General features: G+C 31.2%; 1 protein-coding gene across 6 annotated transcripts in view; it reads right to left on the bottom strand.

Annotated features, from left to right (window-relative positions):
• The window catches only part of LOC129218440 (E3 ubiquitin-protein ligase TRIP12-like), a 246,296-nt gene that overhangs the window by 116,940 nt on the left and 106,151 nt on the right, over positions 1-23,205 (bottom strand). For all 6 annotated transcript variants that reach the window (XM_054852706.1, XM_054852710.1, XM_054852708.1 and 3 more), the window contains 10 exons: positions 20,566-20,754; positions 19,807-20,091; positions 17,560-17,671; positions 17,284-17,345; positions 14,306-14,355; positions 12,045-12,201; positions 5,389-5,542; positions 3,714-3,835; positions 3,526-3,632; positions 857-975 (listed from right to left, as the gene is read on the bottom strand). In XM_054852706.1, coding sequence (XP_054708681.1) covers positions 857-975; positions 3,526-3,632; positions 3,714-3,835; positions 5,389-5,542; positions 12,045-12,201; positions 14,306-14,355; positions 17,284-17,345; positions 17,560-17,671; positions 19,807-20,091; positions 20,566-20,754 — 1,357 coding nt within the window. The remainder of the gene's footprint in view (positions 1-856; positions 976-3,525; positions 3,633-3,713; positions 3,836-5,388; positions 5,543-12,044; positions 12,202-14,305; positions 14,356-17,283; positions 17,346-17,559; positions 17,672-19,806; positions 20,092-20,565; positions 20,755-23,205) is intronic.

The raw sequence follows: 23,205 nt of genomic DNA, 5'->3' as shown, positions 1-23,205 counted from the left end.
GGAAAAATTCCTAGACGCATGCCAATAGTCACTAGTTATTCTACCAAAACATTGTGAGAAATTCAAAATTCTAAGTGTTTGGGCGTAAAACGTTTATTTCGTTTTGCCAAAAAAATAAAACTGGATACAATCCCTTTTGAAAGTAAACTCCTTAATTTGAATGAAATTTGACGCAGCAATACACAAATCAAATAGACATCGTTTTTGTCCGAAATTTGCAGTTTTTGAGCTAAAACCAAGCATGGATCCATAAGAAAAGAAACAAATATTTTAGAAGGTGATGATGTTTATGGCAATCTCTTGCTAAATGTCCACAATTATTTAATCTAGCAAAAATTAACCGTAGCGGAGCCACAGCATGGGTTTTATCAAGCGCATTACTTTTTGCAGAAAATTCCTTTCCCATCCCATACGAGGGATACTTTGTCAAGACGTATTACAACTTTTTAATGTACACTTTTACAAAAAGTCAATCCTGTAAGATCCTGAGATTTGACAGGACTGGCTCCTTATGATCCCCAATTCCTGCAGGATTGAATTTGGTGCAGGATTGGAAAGCTAGTCGAGACTCATTTACCTAATATGAGAGAGCATTTTCCTTTGAAAAATTCAGACTGTGTTACTTTGTACATGTTACCCGATTAATCTTTCATTTGTGCAGTTTTAAAAAAGACTAATCAATGTTGATACCTTTCTTTCCTAGCACCATGACAACCAAATAATTAAGTGATTTTCCTTCTTTTTTGACGACTGTACATAAACATAGTACAGTCACAAGAATTCGAACTTCGTTTAATATTGATTTTCAATTTTTGAAAGTCTTTTTAACATGCAACAGGTGAGAAAAGTTTTATACCTTCTCTCCTGAAGTAAACTCCAAAAATAGCGGGAAGTTTTTGCATAAGGATTTCAGCCATTTGAAGTGCAGCAACAACAACTCTTAAATCTTGTGATGCAAGCATGGCAGCAACATGGCTGTTAAAGTAAAATTAAATTAGTAAGAAAGAAGAATTAATACAGACAGTAAGAATAGAAAACATTCATTTTGTAATAGCATATTACAGCAAGGAATTTATTTTGTGTGACACAGTTTAAAAAAGAGGAAGTCCATTGTTTACATTGCATTTAATTATCAACACAATGTGTGACACAATTTTCTTAACATTAATAATGTTACATGTCTAACACGTCGTGTTAATTAGTCATGGTTTATAATTCATTTTCATGCACCCTTGTTATAATAAGATACAAAGAAGCACTAAAGAGCAATTTTAATAATCAGAAATATGTAGCAGCTAAAGGGCCTTTTCACATGATGCAATTGCGCTGTGTTAATAATGAACCTGTGTTAGTGAAATACCAAGTGATCTGTGAGAATGTTTAGATGCTAATGTGTGTTCATTTCGATGCAGTGATTTGGAATGCTGCTTGCTATTGCAGCGCAATCACGCCACAAACAAAATCTTGCAGATAGCTTAGAATTTCACTAACATGCATCTGTTCTACCCAGCAGAGATTCTGACGCAATGCAATCGCATCAGGTGAACAGACCATAATATTGTACTGTAAAAAATAGTCTGTAATACTTTTTGCTTAATGATCTGTTTAATTGTTGCTGGGATGTATGATGGACTAGGAGGATCTACAAAATATTGCTATTATCTTTGTTTGCGGGAAAGTAAATGCACCAAAAATAAATACAAAACTAAATATTGACAAAAAAAAAACTTTTGTTTGAGCTAAATCAAATATGAATTTCTTATTCCAAAAGAAAAAACTATTCTTCCACTCTTGTATAGAAAACTTGCTGGGATGTAAAATTTTATCAAAGGGATAGGACAGAAATTGAGGAATTTTCTATCTGAAAAGTGTTTTTTCAAATCTTTGCAATGCGAAATTAAAAGAAAAAAACTTTTTGGTCCAAACAATGAGTTCAGAGAAAATCTTATAGAGGAAAAACTAATGGCTCCCCCCCCCCCTCAATTCTAGGACTTTCGAACAATCATAAAGCTGGGAATGCTGAAGTTAGTGCAAGACTTGTTACAAAAACAAGAAACAATGCGATGCAGCACTAATTAAAAATTATGTATCAATTGACAAAAGGAAAAATTAATTTTCCATCATTTTCTTTTCCAAAGAGCAGCTCATTCTTCTGTTCAATATTTAAACCTGCACTATTTTTGTTCACAATATACAATTTAAGTATATGGTATTATTATGTACTTTTATGAAATTCAAAATACAAACAAATAAACATGTTTATATATAATTTGAAATTTTCAGTCTTTTTCTATTTATGGAAATATAAATTCTTCGTAACTTTAAAATGTTGTGTATTACAAGAATATATTTGTATTTAGCAGGTAAAATTTAACAAGAAACGAGTATTTAACTCAATGTTATAAAACAAAATTTAAATATTTTACAATATTTTAGTGTAGCTGTTTCTGAATTGCTTTAAGCACAGATTTTACAAGATACTTTTTAACAGAGGCAAAAAGCTGCTAAAATACTAATTTACAGAATTTCACAACCATAACATAAAAGACTATAATAACGTCAATTTGATGCGAGATTCTTTTTGAATCGGGCATGAAAGTTCGGGCATGCTTGTTTGGAAAAAAGATGGATCAAAAATTATGATAAGAACAACAAATTAATAACTAAAATTAGAGGAAAAAGTAAATCATGAAAATAAAACAAACAAAACAGATTTAAGGTAAGTAGCTTATGTGAAAATAAACTAAAACTCCGAAAATATTTGAAAGATTTGCAGAATGCAAAAGTATTAAAATATCAAATACGGCAAGCAATTTTTGGTGATGCACATGTTCTATACTGGCATGTTTCTAACACAACTTTGGTTTTATTTGTACAAGTTAAGAAAAATGTTTGCTCAAATCGTGAACATTTCTTGACAAAGTAAATACAATCAGATTGTAAAGTATAAAACATGTTGCACACTACAATGTTGAGAGAAAGTCAGCAGAATCTAAAAGAGAAATCTCAGCAGAATCTAATCTCTAATTTCTCTTCTATTTTCGTGGTCATGTTTTCAAAGTATGTTTAGATTGACAAAAACCATTGAGATTTTCAAAAACAGACAGAAAGCCTTCCCAATTAAATAATAGTTACAAATAAAAACAGATTTTCCTGAAAATTCAGAAAACATTCATGCTAGCAAAACAATTTGCAAAATACTTTCATAAAAAGCATTTTTACCCTTAAAAATAAGACTACAAAAAAAAATAAATAAAAATAAAAAAAATAAAAAAAAAACTCACAAATGGACATTCAATACAAATGAACATTTGAACTGAAAAAGAAATATTTCACACACACTTATTGATTGAAATAAAAATTAAATTACTTTTGTTTGTCTATAAGGTTAAACAAGATATCTTCCTTACAGCATGCTACTGAAAGTCACTGCTGGGTGGTCATTTATTTACTGACTTATTTATGATCTCAGTAATATCCTCATGCATCATCATACACACACACAAAATTGAAAAACTACATTACCTTGCAACAGCTTGATTTTTCAATACTTGTCGCAGAAGGTCAGGGGGAGCAAAGTATACCATACGCAGTAAAGCTCTAAGGCATTTATGTCTTACAGCAGGTCCAGCCTTGGAAAAAAAATTTAATACAAATTAAAATGTTTTCAGAAATAATGTATTTGGTAATTATTTTAAATGAGATATACTCACTGAGCTGCTATAAACTTCATATAAGACAGCGAACAGAGATTTAATACAAGATGCTGCCAAGTCGGAGTTTGCTTGCAAACAATCCACCCTTGAGTCTGAATGTTCCATGTTCAAATTTGAGCCTAAAAATCAATAGAAGTAAAGTCATCATCCACCTCATGACTTGGCAATGCATTTAATTATCAAGTCCATTGCAATTCAACATATGTAGTAAATATGAAAACTATATAAATTAAAACATTTCAATAGACTTGAATATAAACTTAAACGAACAAAAATCACACACAGAAGGAACACCAAGCACTATATCATGAGAACAATAAGTAAACAAAGAATCAGTTGTCACTTCAAGAAGAGCAAAATAAGTGTTGCCAAATTTGATAACAATGATGCCATAATATACCACTGAAAAGCATTGCATAGCAAACTTTACAACTCAGCTTTGAGGTTTTGAATACTAATTTTCTAAAAAAAAGTTAGCATTTTTTACCAAGTTGAAAGTTTAATATTCTTAAATATATTTTTTCCCCCTTCATATTCGAGAAATTGCAAAACACGTGTACATAATTATTTGAATTTTGACAAGACTGAAAATATGATGTACGGAAAAGCAACCATTCCTGAAGGTTGCATAAGTAACCCACAGCACGGTTATTTTTAAACATGAGAATGTTGACTTCTAATATTTCGAGACATAAATGTTTCAATTGCATGAACTCTCATTCAGTTTATATTGTTTCACTTTTCAAATTAGAGCTAAACTGATTATCAAATATGTCCTGATCATTTTAACCAAAGTTTATTGCTTATTTTTATTTTCCGAGAGTCAGAAGCATTACATTATTGATTTTAAGTAACCAAAATGAAATAGTCTGATAAAGCATACATTATTTATGAAGACATAGTCAATAGCACTTTATACCTTATGTTTACAATTTTGGTAATCTTCGTATATTGTCATACTTGCTATTTCTTTCTGCTATAGATGAAAATCTATTGAATGATATATTCAGAGCTGCATCTGCTACGTAAACATTGTAGTTTCAACGAACAACAGCTTTGAATTACAAGTCTTTTTATCCATAAACTCAATAATTCTGCATTGAAAAAGGGGTTCTTTGTAACCTCAAAACACGCCAATGCAAGAATCTGCAATTTTACATTGTTATTTCTTATTTTTACTAATTGAGAGTTTCAAAAGTAGGCAGCTTTGGATATGTTTATGCACTCAATAATCTATACCAATTATGTGTAAAATATCAATAAAATAACTATTGCTTGTAAGGGGAAAAGTTAAAAGTTTTAAAATGTTCCCACAAAACTATACAGATTTCCGTTTAAGAAAATTTCAGCTGATGAAAATTATAAGTTTAGTACATTTATTGTTCAAGTGATGCTAGTAAAACAAATTTAAACAGAATTTATATACCACTTTCTGTACCCATATGAATTTTATAACTTATTCTCAACAATTATTAATTTTATGTCTCCTTGTTTTTTTGCTATTTTTTTTTAGAGAGAAGAGACCCAATATAAAATGAGAACATATAATTTTTGTTTGAACTTTTCTTTCCCTTAACAATTTAATTTGCGCTATATTTAGGTATAATACACAACTAAGTAGCATAATTTCAAAACTCCTAATGAGAAAATAGTTCAAATTTCAAAAGCTTACCTAAGACAGATCTAGAAGAACTATTAACACGCCTTTGAACAGGTCTTGTTGTTCCTGAATCCTCATTTATTTGTTGCATTGAATTAAAATCAATAGTGTAAGTTTTACCCATTGCTGAAAGACTAATTTCATCTTCACCTGACTGATGAGCAGCCTGTAATGCAAGGAAATATACTAAGATCAAAAGATGCATCAAAAAAATAATAAAACTAGGATTCATAAAAATTTCAGAAATAACTGAAAGAACTAAGAAACTACTTAATTTCAGAAAGAGAAATTCTCACACAAAAACCTATACAGAAGCTAAACATATGTTTATGGCCTATGAAGTTTGAATTACATGATATTTTTAAATACATTTTTTAAAGCAAAACATTCTGATATTACATTAAAGGATAGCAAGAAAAATTCCAAACAAACTTATGATCAAGCCAACATTCTAAAACTACTGTAAGAAAAATGATTCAAATAATTTAGGGCAAAACAACAAAGCTACCATATTTCTGTTCCCCCCCCCCCCCCAAAAAAAAACACGCATGACTTTATATGCTGTTTCCCATATACAGGCTAAACATTTGACAACAACCCTTGGTGAATATCTGATTAATGGGAATGCAAAACACAATACACCTCATGTCCATAAAGATGAAAACAGTTAAAAATGAAGTATACATAGAGTCCTTTCGACATAAAAAAAAAATTTCCCAAGTTGTCTAAAACCATCCAGTTTGTTGATAATGGTTTGAATGCAGCCTATAAATAACTTGTTTGTACATAAAAATGCATGATGGGGTGTATCTCTCTCTGGAATGTAAAAATATGATCACTATTTGGAAGAGCAACAAATCTTTTACAGTGCAAGTAGTAACTCATGATGTCATTGTAACAATGGCAGATTTGCAGGTTTAGGTGCTTGCCTTACTACAGATTGAAAGTCCCAATGTCTATCACAGAATTATGTCAAACATTTTTCATGTGCATTTCTTAATTCTCTTCAGGGTCCTCTATGGTTGTAGGGCTTCATGCAGTTGCAATATTTGAGAGATGGTAAATTCACCACTGCATAGTCAACTTCAAGTTGGAGGCTTAATCCTTACAGAATCACAAGCACATCAATAAATAAAGACGAGGGGTGTCACTGATGACTTATAAAACTGGGTCCCAGGGACTCAGGGTTTTCAAAAAAGAACTGCATCTATTAGTTTAATCAAAATATTATACTCAATGAAAAAGATGACCCCCCCCCCAAAAAAAAAAAATTAGAATGGCAATGTTAACTACAACTAAATATAAAATTAAAAGCTGCTGCCAACATTTACAGATATGGAATTGTTTTTCAAGATCAAAATAAAAGGATTGATCTTTTATAAAGAATGAAGAATAAAGTCAAGCTAGTGAAAAATTAAGTTAAGTAGCGATATTTTAGATCTGAATTGCTAATTTTAATCTAAAAAAATTATTTAAAAAAAAAATCATCTGCATAAAAAATAGAGGTTTCAAGAAGCTGCCCTGGAAAAAAGAAAAAAAAAAAACAAGTTCATCTATCCATTCTCGCCGATGTCATTTCATGGCTTTGAAATTGTCTTAATTTATTGAACTATAAATTAACATCTTGAAAATGTATTTAAAAAAAAAAAACAAACAAAATTGAACGGCAATGTTTCAATGCCATGCAAAATTTTTAGGTTTGGAAACCTTTTTATTGTTAGCTTAAAATGCCCACAAACAATCATGCAGGGAGCATGAAAAAAGTAAAAGATTGCTAAATGTCAAGTGAAAACTCAAAGAACATTTCCTTTCATGCAAATGCCTTTCTGAAGCATCAGAGGAATGTCAATCTGCAATAGACATCTGTCAAGTCCATGGAGATAAAGAAAATTGATTTCCAAAGTTAAAGAAAGAAAATAGTTAAGACTCTCCCTTGGGGATAGGGTTAATACCTGGATAACCACCTACATCTTCAGGAAGTAAGCAATTGAATCTCCTGTCAGTGGCATAGCTATTGAAAAAAAGAAAGACAAGTAATGGCTAATAGACCTAGAGGACCTTTGGTTGTAGAGTCCCTTGAGGAGGAAAATGAATTCCATTTTGCTCTGGTTTAAATTTCAAAAAATTTGGGGGGAAAATGTAGGAGAAATATCATCTCCTTTGAGACAAATAGAGTCCTTTTTCACACATCCCGCATCTTTTACATGCTATAGCATGTCAGCTGCACCCCTGAGGACAATAAGGAACATTTTGCATTTACTGTACTGGAGTACAGAAATGTCTTTATACAAGTATCAAGCCAAGTTATATAATATCATACAACTTCATAGATGAGTTTAACACTCAGGTTCACAAGATGCTTAACAACAAAGATACCCAAACATTACTAGCAAACAAAACCTGCATAGAACCTGACACAGCAACAAAAAAAAAAAAAAATGTTCAAAATATCTTCAAGTTGATGATGTATGAACATACTTGGGAAACAAACAGTGAAGCTGAAGACTTGAGTAACATTTTGAGCTATTTTAACTTTTTTTTATAGCATTTGAGTACCACAAATACTGATTTTCTTACAATACAATTCTTTAGCTTTGTTCAAGATCAAGGATGTATAATGTATTTTCATATAAATACTGTTTCCTTATTAGTCGTGTTATTAACAATAAAATGTTAAGTGAACTTGAAAAGGAAAAAGAAGACAATCTTTCTTCAAATATTTCAGAATGAGTATTTTTTGACTAGTACCACGGACAGATTCATTTAAATTATTTATTTACATTTATTACACAGCTGCTGCTGTTTCTTGCAGGCAAATTCTAAAGCATCACAGGCATGCATTACTCATAACTAAACATCTATCCATTGAATAGTTACAAAACTATTTTGACAACAAACAGACATAAATTTCATTCCTCTTCTATTAAATTTCAATTCAATTTTTTGGAAGAATAATAAAAAGCAATTTTTGAAAGTTATTTATTAGGACTCGATCGATGCATCGGCGCCAATGGTTCAACAATTTAGAAATTGGCATCGGCGGCCGATGCTAACTTGCAAGAAACATCAGCCCATTGGCCTTAAAAAACACCGAAAAGCCGATGGAATTGGCCGATGTTTTTGAAAAAAAAAGGACCTTTGCTGCTTTACTTTTTAATACAAAGTAAAGGGAGTTATTGTTTTCATAAAAAATTGTTTACTTAAATTTCAGTATGACACCCCTATCAGTCACCCCTGAAAGAGATTTTAATATTGCATTCTCAGGTACCAAACAAGTTAATTATTGCACTGTTTCTTGCAGCTGGATGTACGTATGTATCTCTCATTAAGTTATAACTCAAAAATGGTAAGCTGTAGAAGGATAAATTTTCGCATGGGGTGTGCGTACGTTCCCAGTTGTGCACTTCCCCTTTTGTTTTTGATTGCGTGTTCTAAAAAGCCTGTTTACTCATTTTTTCTGGCTATTAATTACTTATTTCAATGCAAAACTAATATAGCGTCTCAGACTGACGATCATTTGGTGATATATTGCCAAATTGGAGACCATGGAAAGAAATATGAGATGGCGAAACCGGTTTTTGTGTCATTTTATTTCCCGTTGAACCGACGGTAATTTTTAATTTTTCAATATTTGTAATATGAATCACAGTAATGCTTCGGCGAAGTTACAAGTTTGGGGCCTGTCGAAATACATTTTGGGGCCCTATTATCATAGAAGTTGTAAAACATTTATCAGAAGCATTTTTGTAGCTCCTACGGTGCCCCTATGGTTATGAGGCCTCTCGCGAAATTGCAACATTTGCTATATTTTAAATCCGCCACTGCACGTCAAAACAAACTTGGGTGCAAGTTTTGAAAGGATTTTTCTGCTCAACGTTTATGATTATTTTGAACTCTATTTATTAAGACTATTTCTTTAATTTCCGAGAAAACTTGCGTGCTTCTCCTCCCACTCCCTCAATTTCTGAAATTAAACTGAAGTTGTACTTCTGAGTTGTGTAAAACTAATACCATTCATAAAATTAGAGATTATTTTTCTTTCAAACTTTATCTATTATTTAGAAAGAATTTAGAGCATTAATGTAAGAAATTGATTAAAGACGTTTTGAATGGTGACATAATTTGGAAATCAAAGGGACTTTTGAATTTTTTCTTTGGAAGTGATGAAGTAGATTCAGAAACTCTTCCGAGGCGATGGTGGTAGCGGTTCTGTACTAAAACGAGCTGATGTGTGCATCACCTGACTTTTTTTTTACATCAACTTAATGTTATTTTCCCATTATTGGCAATTTTAATGTGATTTAATAGTTAACTCTCTAAATATCACCAACAGTGGACAAATTGAAACCAGATTAAAAAATAATAAATATATTTTTTTAAATTGCCAAATTTGTCGCCAAGTTGGTAACAAAACTTAGCGACCAAAAGACTGGCAAATTATCGTCAAGTGTCCGCCAAATTATAACACCACTTGAGTTTGCATTGAAATTAACAATGATTTCCCCCCAAAAAGGGGCAAAAGCCCCCTTTAAAAACACCCGATTGCAACCAAAAGGGGAGGTGCACAACTAAACCCCACTCGAAGTCTACGTACCACATTTCAACTTTCTAGGACATACCGTTCTTAAGTTATGCGACATACATACGCACATACGGACGTCACGAGAAAATTCGTTGTAATTGACTCGGAGATGGTCAAAATGGATATTTCGGGGATCTATATACGTTCTTAGGCACTTATCCGCGTGTGGTCTGGTTAAAAAAAAAACCTCAACATTTATTCAGGGGTGAGCAAAATGGAAGTTAAGGCTGATTTTTGAGTGAAATTTTTTCGCGAATACAATACTTCCTTTTTTATAAAAGGAAGTAAAAATGAGGCTGAAGTGTGAGTTACTCAAAATCAGAGGGTGACCCCCTAACCCTCCTCGTCGTTTCAAGCATTTCTTAAATATTTAGCAATTATTTATTTTAGTCAAGAAATGTCATTTTGCGTATTTCTATTACTTGTTTCACCTATATTTCGTAATGCGCCATCTTTTTTGCATCATTAATAGCGATTGATTTTTTTTCTGTTGTAGCTGTGTTTTAAGAACCTAGTTCTTTTCATGGCTATTTCTTTTTTCAGCAAAATTTATGTCACAGTGATGCAAACTTTTCTATTCATAAATTTTAAATAAGTGTAAAAATATTCCTATTTTGATTTAATACTGTAATTTATCTGTTACCTTTTTTGTTTAATTAGATGACTAAAAAATGTCTATGTGCAATCTTTCCACTTTAGTTGCGTAATTTGTTGACGGTTTCATAGTTTTAATCTTATTTTTTTTCTAATGATTAAACAACATAATTTAATGTTTTTAACTATGTTTAATGTACCTAAATCCATACATTATTACAATATTACTGAAATCTTACTTGTATGTTCAATTTAAAAAAAAAACTAATCTATTGGTTATTAAACAGTGTCTTTGTTTTTCTTCCTTTTTCTTTTTTGGCTGTTCTTCTTTCTCTTTCATCATACAGCAGTCAAAAAAGGAGAAGCATAACTACACTCTATACAGATTGTACGTAGTACGATCCAAAAGTTCGGGAACAAGCTGTATAAAACCTTACCCAGATTAGTTTACATTACCAAAGCACATCCACCTTCAAAAGGTCACCTTGAGGGACTATGTAATTCTGCCAGTGTTCATATAACTTTTGAGAACACGCCTGGAAGCCATTTTTTGCTAAATTCTATGATGCAGCTTTATCTTCTCCTGGCGGAAGAAAGCAGCATCCATGCAATGTTTTTTGGCTAGGAACAGGTAAAAGTCACATGGAGCTAACTCCGACGCAACGTTATTTTATTTGTTTGTCATATCAGAGTATTGACCAATCAAACCGTGCATCCTCAACATGAAAGTCACCTTCTTTCCCACGATGAAGTTAAAGCAGCAGCGCAAGAGGCCTTACAGGAGGTTGCGAAAAATGTCTTCCAGGAGTGCTTCTAAAAGCTACACAAACGTTGGCAGAAGTGCATAGTCGTTCAAGTTGACTATTTTGTAGATAGATGTGCATCGGTAATGTGAACTATTCAGGCTAAGGTTTTATAAAACTTGTCCTCGAAATTTTAGATCATACTATGTACGTATGAGGTTTCAAATTACTATTTCATAACGTTTTTGAGTGAGGCCATTTTACGCACATGAAGACATCTCAAGATAATTTGCGATAATTAGCTGAGGAGGCGTTCAAAATGGATATTTCGGTCATCTATATGTTCTTGGGTACATATGCATGTACAGATGTGGCGAAAAAACTTGTGAAGTATAAATTGGGTATTCGTAAAATAGAAATTTAGGTCAAAATCTGATTTTTTTTGTGATTACAATTCCTTATTCGTAGAAAAGAAGTAAAGTGAAACGAATCAATGATCCTTTAAATCCCTGATAATCTTATCAATTTATTTCTGTTTGATTTTATTTTTTTTTTGCCATTGGCCAAAGGCATCGGCCATCGGGAGGAAAACAATCAGCCATTGGCCATCTTTGAACAATCGGCATCGGCCAAAAAATGCCATCGGTCGAGCCCTATTATTTATCTAGTTAAAAGATTCAGATCTTGAATATTTTTTATTTACCCGAGTGTTTTCACAACAATGTAAAACCATATCAAGGACTAAATACCTCTATTATCTTATTGTCAATGCTAGTGTATGGATGCCACAATCCCCGGTCATCCCTCCACTGCCAAATCACTGTATCTTGATGACAACTGTTCTGTTTCACAAGAAGAGAATCAATACTGAATATTCCATCAGATGGCAGACGTGGCATGAGTTCTCTGAAATAAGAATGCTAAACATGTATTTTTCCAAATACATTCTGAATTTAAAAACTATACTAAAAAAATACTTCTAGAATATTTCCTTGACTTAAGACTAATTGCAAAGTGTTTAGTAATGAACAGTTTAGTGAATAACAGTATTACAAGTTCCAAATCAATACTGCCGTGTGCAGATAAAGGGCAGTAACTGCAAATTTTTCATTCATTTGCTCCCTCTATTTACTAATTCCTGCTCTAAGGTTTTAATTCAAGTTTGCTTACTGAATGTATATTGATGCAAAGGTTCAAACACTTTTTCAAAAATAAATAAATAAAAATAGATTCTGAATATATTTCTTAGTGATTAATTTACAAAAAAAAAGTTCAAATTTGAAAAGTGTACACATTCGTATTTTTTCTAAAGTACCATATTTGATACAAAGTATTAAAAAAATAATTTAAAGTTGTAAACAGAGACGTGGATCAGGTAAGTACCCAGAGGGTAAGTAAATATGTTTTAAGCATTTACTATAGGTACCCAAAAACTGGATATTTTGAAAAAGAAAAAAAAGTAAAAGATGAATAAATGATAAATTTTCATCCAGGTATGAAATAAAACATGTAAAATGGATAGATACATATATAGCATACAGTTCATACTATCTTTTATTGAAAAATTTGACGAAATTAGTAAAAAATAACTTGTGAATAGACTGACTCACTTGCAGTCTAAAAAAATGTTGCTGGTTCACTTCACCTTGCAGATTTTAAATCCAATGATGCAAGGAAATAGTCTGAAACAATCCAACCTACTTGATGGTTTACCCTTTGTTAATGAAGCTCAGAAGCGTTTGAATAGACAGTGTTCATCTAAAGACAATATAGGATTGTTCATCATAAAATTGTGGGAAATTAAGAGAGCATGACCTTACTAGTATGATGGAAAAGTGGTGTTGTGAGGAACAATTAAAGTAGCTTAGCACATTTTAAGTGCATCAGTTACATCTACTGCAGAAGAAAGAAGTTCCACATTTTCAGTTAGATTCACATTAAAAGATTTAAAAAAAAATTTAAAAAATGACACAGGGGATAAGCTATATATCTATCCTTTAATTGGAAGCAGCTACATAATGAAAGGGAGACAAAACAAAAGGAATAAGAACCAGAAATGAATGAAAGAGCTATTACACAAAAAAAATGAGCTATCATTCATAAGTGCAGAATTTCTTAGCCTAAAAAATCTATAATTTGTACAATTCAGATGACAATTCAAAATCAATGTTATTTTTAAACAGGGTTGTTAATGCAATGGCTTTAATTACTTGTGAAATAGCACTGCTATTTAATTCCCACTTTAATTCTTGTTATCATTCATGCCGGTTTCCACTATCAATTATCTTCCTTCTCCATTTTAAAGCCAAACTTAACATTCTTACTTTTTGAATTGACCACAACTGTTCTTATTTTTAGAGTCAGAAATTATATTTTAGCTTAAAAGGGGTAGATATTTAAATCAAGTATTGCAAGAAAAGTGCATGATGTTGTATAACATTTGTGATTCCTGATTTTTTATTTTAAGTCTACAATATTAAAAATTAGTAAAAAGAGTTCAGATGTTTAACTTTTTTTTTACATTCAAACACTATATACATATTGCAATAGCATTAAACACAAATGTGGGTATTTTGTATAAACAGAGTTCACTGGAAAATAGATACTTAGGTAAATAACACATGGAAAATAAACTATACATCAAATTTTACAGTATGCAGTGAAGAGTCAAAGCAGAATGCAAGTTGACAGTTTTTTTTTTCAACTTTATATCTAAAGTTATAAGCAAGAAATCAAACATCAAGTTATAGGCAAAAAATTACATGTCAAGTTATAAGCAAAAATTTACCCATTTGTTTTAAAATAAAACTAAGACAACGAAAACTAAAAAACTAAGCTTAAAGTTTTAAATGATTATAAATACATGTTTTCAGAACAGAAAAACATTTTTTGAATTGTCATAGTAAAATGAACACAATTTTTAAACTTACCACGAAAAATTTAAAGAAAAAATCTATCAGCAAAACAAAAAGTTTAATGGACGTTATTGAATGTAAATAAAATTTCTCACCCTATTAATGATGTAATTTCAAATAATTCTTGTGGGCTTCTGGGAATGAGCTGAAAATAATAAATTAGTTTAGAAACAGAGTAGAAGAACAGAAAATGGATGAATTTAAGATGCTTAAGAAAACAAACAATCTATAGAATGTTGCTAGCAAGTTTGCATTGTACAAGAATGTTTAACCATAAGGTTAGTTACAACTACATCATCAAAAAGCAAACCTTAAATTTAAGTTATCAAGCTTTCAGGGGTCTGTCCAGGATTTTTCACATGGTCCGTTTTTTGTGAAAAATCAAATAATTTTGTGAAAAAAGAATTAATTTTGTGAAAAATCAAAAAATTTCGCAAAAAAAAAATGTTAAAACGAAATTTTAGAATTTAGAGATGGCACAAACTGCATCAATTAAACTTAAAGTTGAGTGTTTTCCTCTTCTATGGCGAGAAAATCATTCTGGATTTTTTTTCTGATATTTGGCGGGGGGGGCATCGCTCTTTCAAGTATCAATATTTATCTACCATTCTGCATTATGTTAAATTTTATACTAGATATATTTCTGTACAATATTTAAAATAATTGTAACAAAAATATAAATAAATAAAACAAAATTCAGAATAGGGTTCAGCATTCAACTTTTTGACCCAAGACACTCTTAAAAAGCACAGAATTTCGTTTAAAACTTATAAATTCCGTGATTTTAACAAAAATAAAAAGATATTTCAATTGTTTACCTCTTAACAAAGCGTAATAATCATCAAAAATTCGAAAAATCGGATTCCCATAGCGGATGCAAAGAGTTCGCAATTCTCAAAGTGAAGGCATCAAAAGTATAAAAACGGCTTGTAAAAGAAATATTTTTGATAAAATTATTTTAAAATTGCATTTTAAGAGTCCTATGATAACATATCATTAATATCTGTGGACACAGTTGACTCCCCCCCCCCAAAAAAAATAAAATAAAATAAAATAAACCATCTATTCAGCATTTTAATTTTTGACTCATAACAGAAAATGGAATTTTCTTTAAAAACTTGAAATGAGAGTTCTAACAGAGATAAAGAGACTTTTCATTTATTTGAATCCTAATAAAGCGAAGTTAGCTTGAAAAAAGAACAAAATATGATTCTCATATCGGATGTTAAAAGATTGCATTTTTCAAAATGTAGACATCTAAAGAAGAAAAAAATGGTAATTAAAAGAGTTTATTTAAAGTTAATCATCCTTGTTAGCATCGAAAAATCAAAATCCATATAATTTTCTCCCAAAATAACAATTAAACATCGCACCACACCGTAAAAACGCAAATATTGACAAGCCGACAAAATGATGAAAATATTTTCTAATCAAGTCATTGTAAAGGTTCAACGCCAGACGCTAAGTGGTGATAGTTTTGAAGTTCGTAACCCTATCTGAAGCGATCATATTTTTTCCTCACCCTTACTATCCCTTTGCAGTTCTAAGTTCATTTCGCAGATATATATTATTATTGTTTATTAAATCATGAGCGGAGAAAAGTGCTTACCAATGCCTTTTCAGAAAAGTTTACAACAACACCGCTGCTAATTAGCTGTGATAAAACAAACAACCATTATATTTATTTGGCAGTAGCAATTATTTATCGCTTGCAGGAGCATCGTAAGAGTGCCGATTTTTTCTTTTCTTTTTTTTTTTTTTTTTTTTTCAAAATTAGCCGATTTTGTATAAGCTGATCCCTTTAATTTAATTTAAAAAAAGGTTCCAAAAATGATCGGTTTATACACAGAAATATGCGTTATTTTGCTTTCAAATTTGCTCTTTCAATAAACAATTTGTGACAGATCCGATCTTGTTTATCAGAATTTTGTGAAGGGTCCGTTTTGTTTGATCGGGATTTTGTGATAGGTCCGTTTTGTTTGATAGGGATTTTGTGAAAGGTCCGTTTTGGTTGATCGGATTTTTGTGAAGGGTCCGTTTTGGTTGATCGGATTTTTGTGAAGGGTCCGTTAACGGACCCAAATATCCTCTGGCCAGACCCCTGGCTTTTAACCTGGAAACTAAGTCTATCCTTCTCTCCTTAAACGCATTTACAATATTCATCTCAGAGTGCAAACGAGAGAACAGTCAAGGTCTTATGCTGAGGTTAGTAAGATATAAGCTGGGGTTGTAGGGATCCAATAAAAACACAATGGAGTGCCAATTATCCTGCCTTTTCCCACAATATTTTTTTAACAAAACTCTTTTTTCCATCAGAGTCTTTCAAGGGCTAAAAATTTGCTTCATTTGTCCCTTGCTGTAAAGGGAAAGAGAAACATTACCGTCCATTGCACCAGTTCGCTCTGTTCAGTTCCAGTGAGAGTAGGGGACCCTGAGTAAAAGGATGAATCTTCTCTTTCGAAAAACTAAGAGATGAAAAGAATGAATTTTCCTATCACTTGAAAAAAAAAACTACTGCCAACCATACAGATAATAAATTGAATGGAGATTACCATCTCCATAGTTAAATTCCCCCACATACAATGAAGCAAGCTATCAACTCTCTTAGCATGGTAGCAAAAAGAAAAAGAGGAGAAATCCTGCTTTGAAAAGAGCAAGAAAAGACTCTTTATTGTCTTAGTCAAATTAAAGAGAAACACTTCCTCAAACACCACTTGACTGAAAGGTTGACCAGTTACCTCTCAAAACGGTTTTTTGATAGAAGCACTTTCATGTTTGCAGCCAAAAATTGGCCCAAAAGCTCAGTCTTAGTTTTATCTAAATATAATGTCTGAAAAACGTGCTGGTGTTCAAACATGCACTACTTTCAAAGACATTTGTAGATCTAGGAAGTTTTTCCTAACATGTCTCGAGAGCACAAAAGAGTTGTGCCCTACTTACTTTAAAAGAAACATGATTATTAGAGGAGTGACAGAAAGTAAAAATGGAAACATAATTTATCAAAATGTCCCAAAGAAATGCTTTGAAAAGGGAATATTGAACCTATATTTAATTTAGAAACAAAAATTCTTACCTCAATATCATCGGAAGTGCTAGCTGTTCCCATCAATAAGTATCGCAACGTGTCTGATATATCTGCAATAAAAATCCAAATATTGATAAAAGGCATTTATAACAGAAAAATAAAAGCTTGTTGATATAAAAACTTTTAGTATTCCAAAATAATTTATTAACTTTATGGCAAATCAAAAATTCATTTACCTTTTAGTTTCATAAGCTTTCTCTAACAACACAGTAAATATAACACAAGCCCATCAAAAAAATTAATATAGATTCTTTTTCTACTTACTTTGTTTCAGCAAAAGCACAGCAAGCTCAGGGCATGCAGCACACATAACAGCTAACATACGTATAACAGTAACAAATGTTCCAGAGCTAATTGCAGGAGGTGAAACAACCAACTGAAAATTAAAACTTATTAGCATTGATCCCAATTACATACTCATGACAATGAAATTATGCTTTGATAACAGAAACATTTGAAAAGATAATAAATGAATAACATAAAAATGAAGATTTTAATTTAAATATATATATGGGCTAGAAAAGAAAAAACAAGCTTTGACTAATAGAGTAGGAGAATCATTTGCAATGATTTTTTTTTTTGTAATCCCCCCCACAGAATTAAATATAGGTCCAGTTTATTTTGAGAATAATTCTGTGTTTCACTTTAGACTACAAGTAGTCTCGCATAAGCTTAGGATGGCATTTACCAAAATATTTGCCCAGAAATGGCCCAGATCAGTGTTGACATGACTCAATTGAAAAAAAATTAGCACCTTCTAATGTTCCATAGTGCAGGTTTTACTAGTTTGACATTTATTCTCAAAGGAATTTTGCCCTGTGTTCTAAATGCTCTTTCTCTTTTTGCTAAGTGTTCTTTGCTATTTTGCTCTGTGTCTAAAATCTAATTCTTGGGTGAGAGACTAATGAGTTGCTACACACCTAAGAATATCTTGCTTGCAGTTTATTTTGCAAAGCTTATGTGGTGACATGGATTGAGAGGGCATCTTTCAGTCCAGTAGTCACTTTTGTAGTCCTCTTATTTTTCAAAACAATTTCCTTTGATTATCAAACATCTGTCATGTTTACTCAACAAATTTTAAAGCAACTGCTATGATTTCATGAATATGGACTCTCTAGGTGGCAAGTAATTTTGCTTTTTGAAAATCAATTTTTCCTACAAAATTGTTGCTAATTGGAAAATTAAAGTTTACATTGACAGTTAGAGCTAAAAAAAAGAACCTTATTTAAACCAACTAAATGATTTATGATACATCATTAGAGAAAGGAAAAAGTGAAATTTGTCAAAATAATTTATTAAAATCATTATCTATAATATTCCAAAATTAAACAACATTAACAGCTGTTAGAACCTACAATTCAAATAACTATGCAACTATTTAAACAAAATAGAAATTCAGGGTAGGCTAGGCAGACCCTAGACAAAGCAAATTGATAAAATAAATGAAAAGAATTAATATCAATCAGAATGCTAGTTTCATATCTCTGAAGCAGTGACGTCACATTGCAATAATAAATTCACAATGTGAAAGCTCATGACATTCGGGTGAATCAATCCAACTTGAATATTAGTATAATATTGCCACATTTCTTTAACACACATACTTCAAAGTGGTATTGAACAAAGTGGTTATAACTAGACGTGGGAATCGGAGAACATCACAGGAGCAGCACATCTGTATGCACACACTGTATAAGGCAGAATTCACCAAGATCAACAAGTCAAGAATTACCAGGAAAATGACAAATACTCATTCAATGTTATGTAATTAACAGATACACTCACTTAAACATGGCAAGGATTTATGATGTTTTTCTTTCAGCATTTCTAACGCCTATTTGGGTTCCTACACATTTAGCTGCCTATTTTTATTGCAAGAAGTCTCACTGATACTTTTTTTTTAAAACAAGTTTGGCAAACGCTTTTCAGCAAGGAAAAATTAGAAACTGGAATAAAGTGTATTCCACAACAGGAAATACCTGTAAAATCACATTAAGCTTCTCCAATAAGCTTTTGCGCTTTTGTTTTATTGGAAAGAACATAGGTAAAATTTTTTGAAGACAGTGGGAAATTTTCGGAAACTTTAAGAAAGCTTGACTTCACTCCAGGTATACCAAGATAGCTTAAACTACAGGTATATATGATATGTAGGAAATTTATTAAAATCTATCCAGGTACTATTAACCAATTAAATTCTGGCTTTGGATGACAGAAAACAATCTCATTTACTTTTAGCCATTATATGAATTAATATTATTTCATAAAGGTACAAACATGAACAAGAGAAGATACTTATAAAATCTTTAAAAACATTGCAGCAACTTGACATTTATGAGATCTGTAATTATGTTTGCACAGGTATATCTAACTCCAATATGAGAGATTCAGCTGCAGGATTTTAAAATATTTTTTAGAAAGAAAAAAAAGTTAAACAATAAAGAGAATATATATAATAAAATAAATAACAAAAACCAAATGTCAGCAAAGCAATTTCACTAAAATTGATCTTACCAGTTGTTGTATATTAGAAAGCAGACCATGACCAGCAATTTCCGTCATGAATTTTGGATCATACTGGAAACAATCTACTAATCTTGAAAATGCTAAGCATACACTTTCAACAGATTTTTTATCTTGATGAGTAAGTCTTCCACTAAGTAATGGCAATGAATCTTGAACTAAATTAAATTCATCCGACAGTAAATTTTGGCAGCAGTTTGCAGTTATTGCAAGAGCAGCACGTTGTGCATTAATGGAGAAAAAATCCAAGTACATCAGACATGCAGCAACACCTCTCTAGAAAACACAAAATTATAAATATTGGAATGTACTCATTTTTTATTTAGAAATTGAAATTAACTGCTAAAATGAAATAGAAATTAAAAGACTTCACAATGTTAGGTCCCTCACTAAAACAGCAAGATTATTTATTGCATAATTATAATCGCATCTGTTTTGGGGAATATTGTTGATTCTAGGATTAAAGATGAGAATTTTGAAAATTTCATGAAAATAAAACTATTATGATTCATTTTTTAAAGTTTGAAAATAAATCTAAGCATTTTTCAAAGTTGAAGTAATGCTCATGCAAAAGATTTAATTTCAGATAAATTTCCAAAAAATCATAAAAATATAGAAGAATCATAAAATGTAAGCGTTTCCAAAGTTGGTATGAAAGTTGAGAAACATTAGAGGTCAATATTAGCATTAATGCTATAATTAAAATATCTAGTTACATATGTAATTCACACTAATAAAATTAACCCTTACAGCATGTAAAATAGCTTTACTGTGTCTTCTAGATAACATTTCTAAAGCTGTTAGCGATTGCTCAGCAACATCCATGCATTGAATAACTTGAAGTTTATCTAAAAACACAGGAATGGCCTCAACAACAACAGCTGAAGACCTTGGAAGAGCTTCCATCATGTATGTCAAGGCTCTACAAGCATGATTCATCTAAAATAAATGTATTGTAAATTATATATCAATTTAAGACTTGAAGACAGGCTTATTTTTTTTTTAAAGAGAAAGATATTTTTGCATTTCAGACTGCATGTACAACATAAACCCTCTCCCAAAAAATATTGACACAAGCATAAAATACAATTCACAGAAAAAATATGAAAGGGAGGATTTTTATTTCATATGTGCATAACAACAAACAGTATGTGAAACAGAAGTTAGGGTTAATCTATTAGAAAAAACATGTGTATAATTCCCTTAGAAAAATAGAAAATAGGATATCCCATAATAATAGATAAAAAGGTAATTTTTAATGTATAAATTATAGTTGCAAAATGCAGTTACAAATGTTAATATGAAATTGTGTTTCCATAACCTTTAATTACTTCAAACACACGAATTTCAATGGAAAGTATCAAGATTTGTATTACTTATGGTAAGAGTTCATAATGGTTCATAACATGCTAGCTCTAACAATGCTTTACATTCCTGGGTCGAAAAAAGTTGGCTCCCATTTTTATATAATATTTGTGCTAGATGTTTGCACATGTTTTCCTTTGGATTGAAGTCTCGACTAAGAGATGGCCAGTCCTTAACATTGATATAATTCATGATGAACCACATATTTGTTGAGTTAGACACACAAGTAGGCACTTTATCTTGCCAAAACATACAGTTGCCCTTCTAATACAATTTGGTTTCCCCGTAAAATCCTATATTGGAATAAAATGGTCCTTTAATATAGGGATGCGCTGATGAGCAAATTGGCAGATTACTGATTAATCAACAGTTGATAATCAGTGGAGTAGTTAGCAGCCCCAGGTAATGATCATAATGATTATTTTTAATACTACCAATTTCTCCATCACTTTTTTTTTCTATTGAGTTTAGAAATACAGTCAACTCTCAATAACTCGAAGTCCCAAGGGAACCGCTAAAATGTTCAAGTTACTGGTAGTTCAAGAAATATGAAGTTTCCACAACAGTCTCAAGAGTTTGGGACTCAATGAAAACTTCGAGGTAAAAGAATATTCGAGTTATTCAGATTTTACTATAGTTAATTGTTCACTTCTGAGAGACTACTTATTTTCTCCTCTTTGCTAATTTTCCAAATATAATTTCAAAATTTCATCCATTTTCTTTCAGCAATTTTTCATATTATTGTTAATAAAATTACATAATGTTTAAACAGACATGAAAATTTGAAAATATTAAGGGGCAGCCTGTGGTCAGAAGGCTAATTTAGGAGCACTTTTAGTTTAAATTTATTAGCCATTTAATCCAAGATTTTCATTCTTTATAAAAAATTATAATTCTAAAGGGGGGAAAGTATCAATGTGTGAAAACTGTTACAACGTTTTATGTGTATATTATTTATTAAAAATACAAGAACTAAATTTAAAAAACAACACTTCAACCTTAAGTTGTAAACAATAATAATAAAATATGCACACATTTTTTTTTAATAAAATGAGATTTAATAATTTTTTTGTTGAATCAAAAATTAATAATTTAAAGAGTAAGTTGTAATATGTATGATGCAATCATATGTATTTACAAGGAGCAAAAGAACTGAAAAAAAATTAAAAAATCTTGTCCCAACAAAAGCTGGGGTTAACTTGGGATATGATCCTGATTTTCTTTTAAGACTAAATCAAGAGCATTAGAAAGCTTTTTCTTTTTTGTTGGAGAAAGTTAAGGGAAGGTTGCAGTGGGATCATATACACATTTATTTTTGTTACATTTCTGTCCTTCAAAAGATACATAGAAATAATGTTAACAACATAAAAATGAAAAGTGGCTACAAGGCAGGTGATGTGAAAAGAGTGGGGGAGGGTAGCTTAGGGTGAGATAAATATCGACTTGATGTGGATTGAAAGTTCCTTTTATTATTGCAAATATGAGGCAGTGAGAAGCAAAGGGAAGCAAGTGGACTATTCAGATCCTAGGTAGGCTTTCATTATTTTTTTTTCTGAATCATGCTGTACAGTAGCATCTTCTAGGACAACTAGTACTATCTCTTGCCCCAAGACAGAAGAGAGGTCTATCTACCATTTGTACTTGTTATCTCCAAATTTTTAATTTTGTCACTTACATTCCGTTGCTTCTCACTGCCTCATATGTAGTTGGAGAAAAGGGAGGGTTTTTTTTAAACATGTATTTTGCATTCCAATTTAAAGTCCTGGAACTTTATTATTCGTGTTAGTGTGATATGAATATCAGCTGTGAGCGTCATTCCTTAGTATTTCATTGAGTTTCGTGCACTTCCTAATTTTTTTGTTTTCTTTTTACTCTGTACTTTCATACTACATTCTATAGTACTGCTTGCAAAAAATCATTTATTGTTAACAAATGTATTCATCATAGTTTCTAGTTGAAGAAGGTATACTTAAAAAATAAATACTTTGAAAAACATTTTTTTTTTGACAATTAATCGGCAAAATT

Source organism: Uloborus diversus, chromosome 3, assembly GCF_026930045.1.
Source record: "Uloborus diversus isolate 005 chromosome 3, Udiv.v.3.1, whole genome shotgun sequence".
Lineage (NCBI taxonomy): Eukaryota > Metazoa > Arthropoda > Arachnida > Araneae > Uloboridae > Uloborus > Uloborus diversus.
The sequence above is the reverse complement of the archived record's forward strand: the minus strand, read 5'-3'. Positions and strand labels throughout refer to the sequence as shown.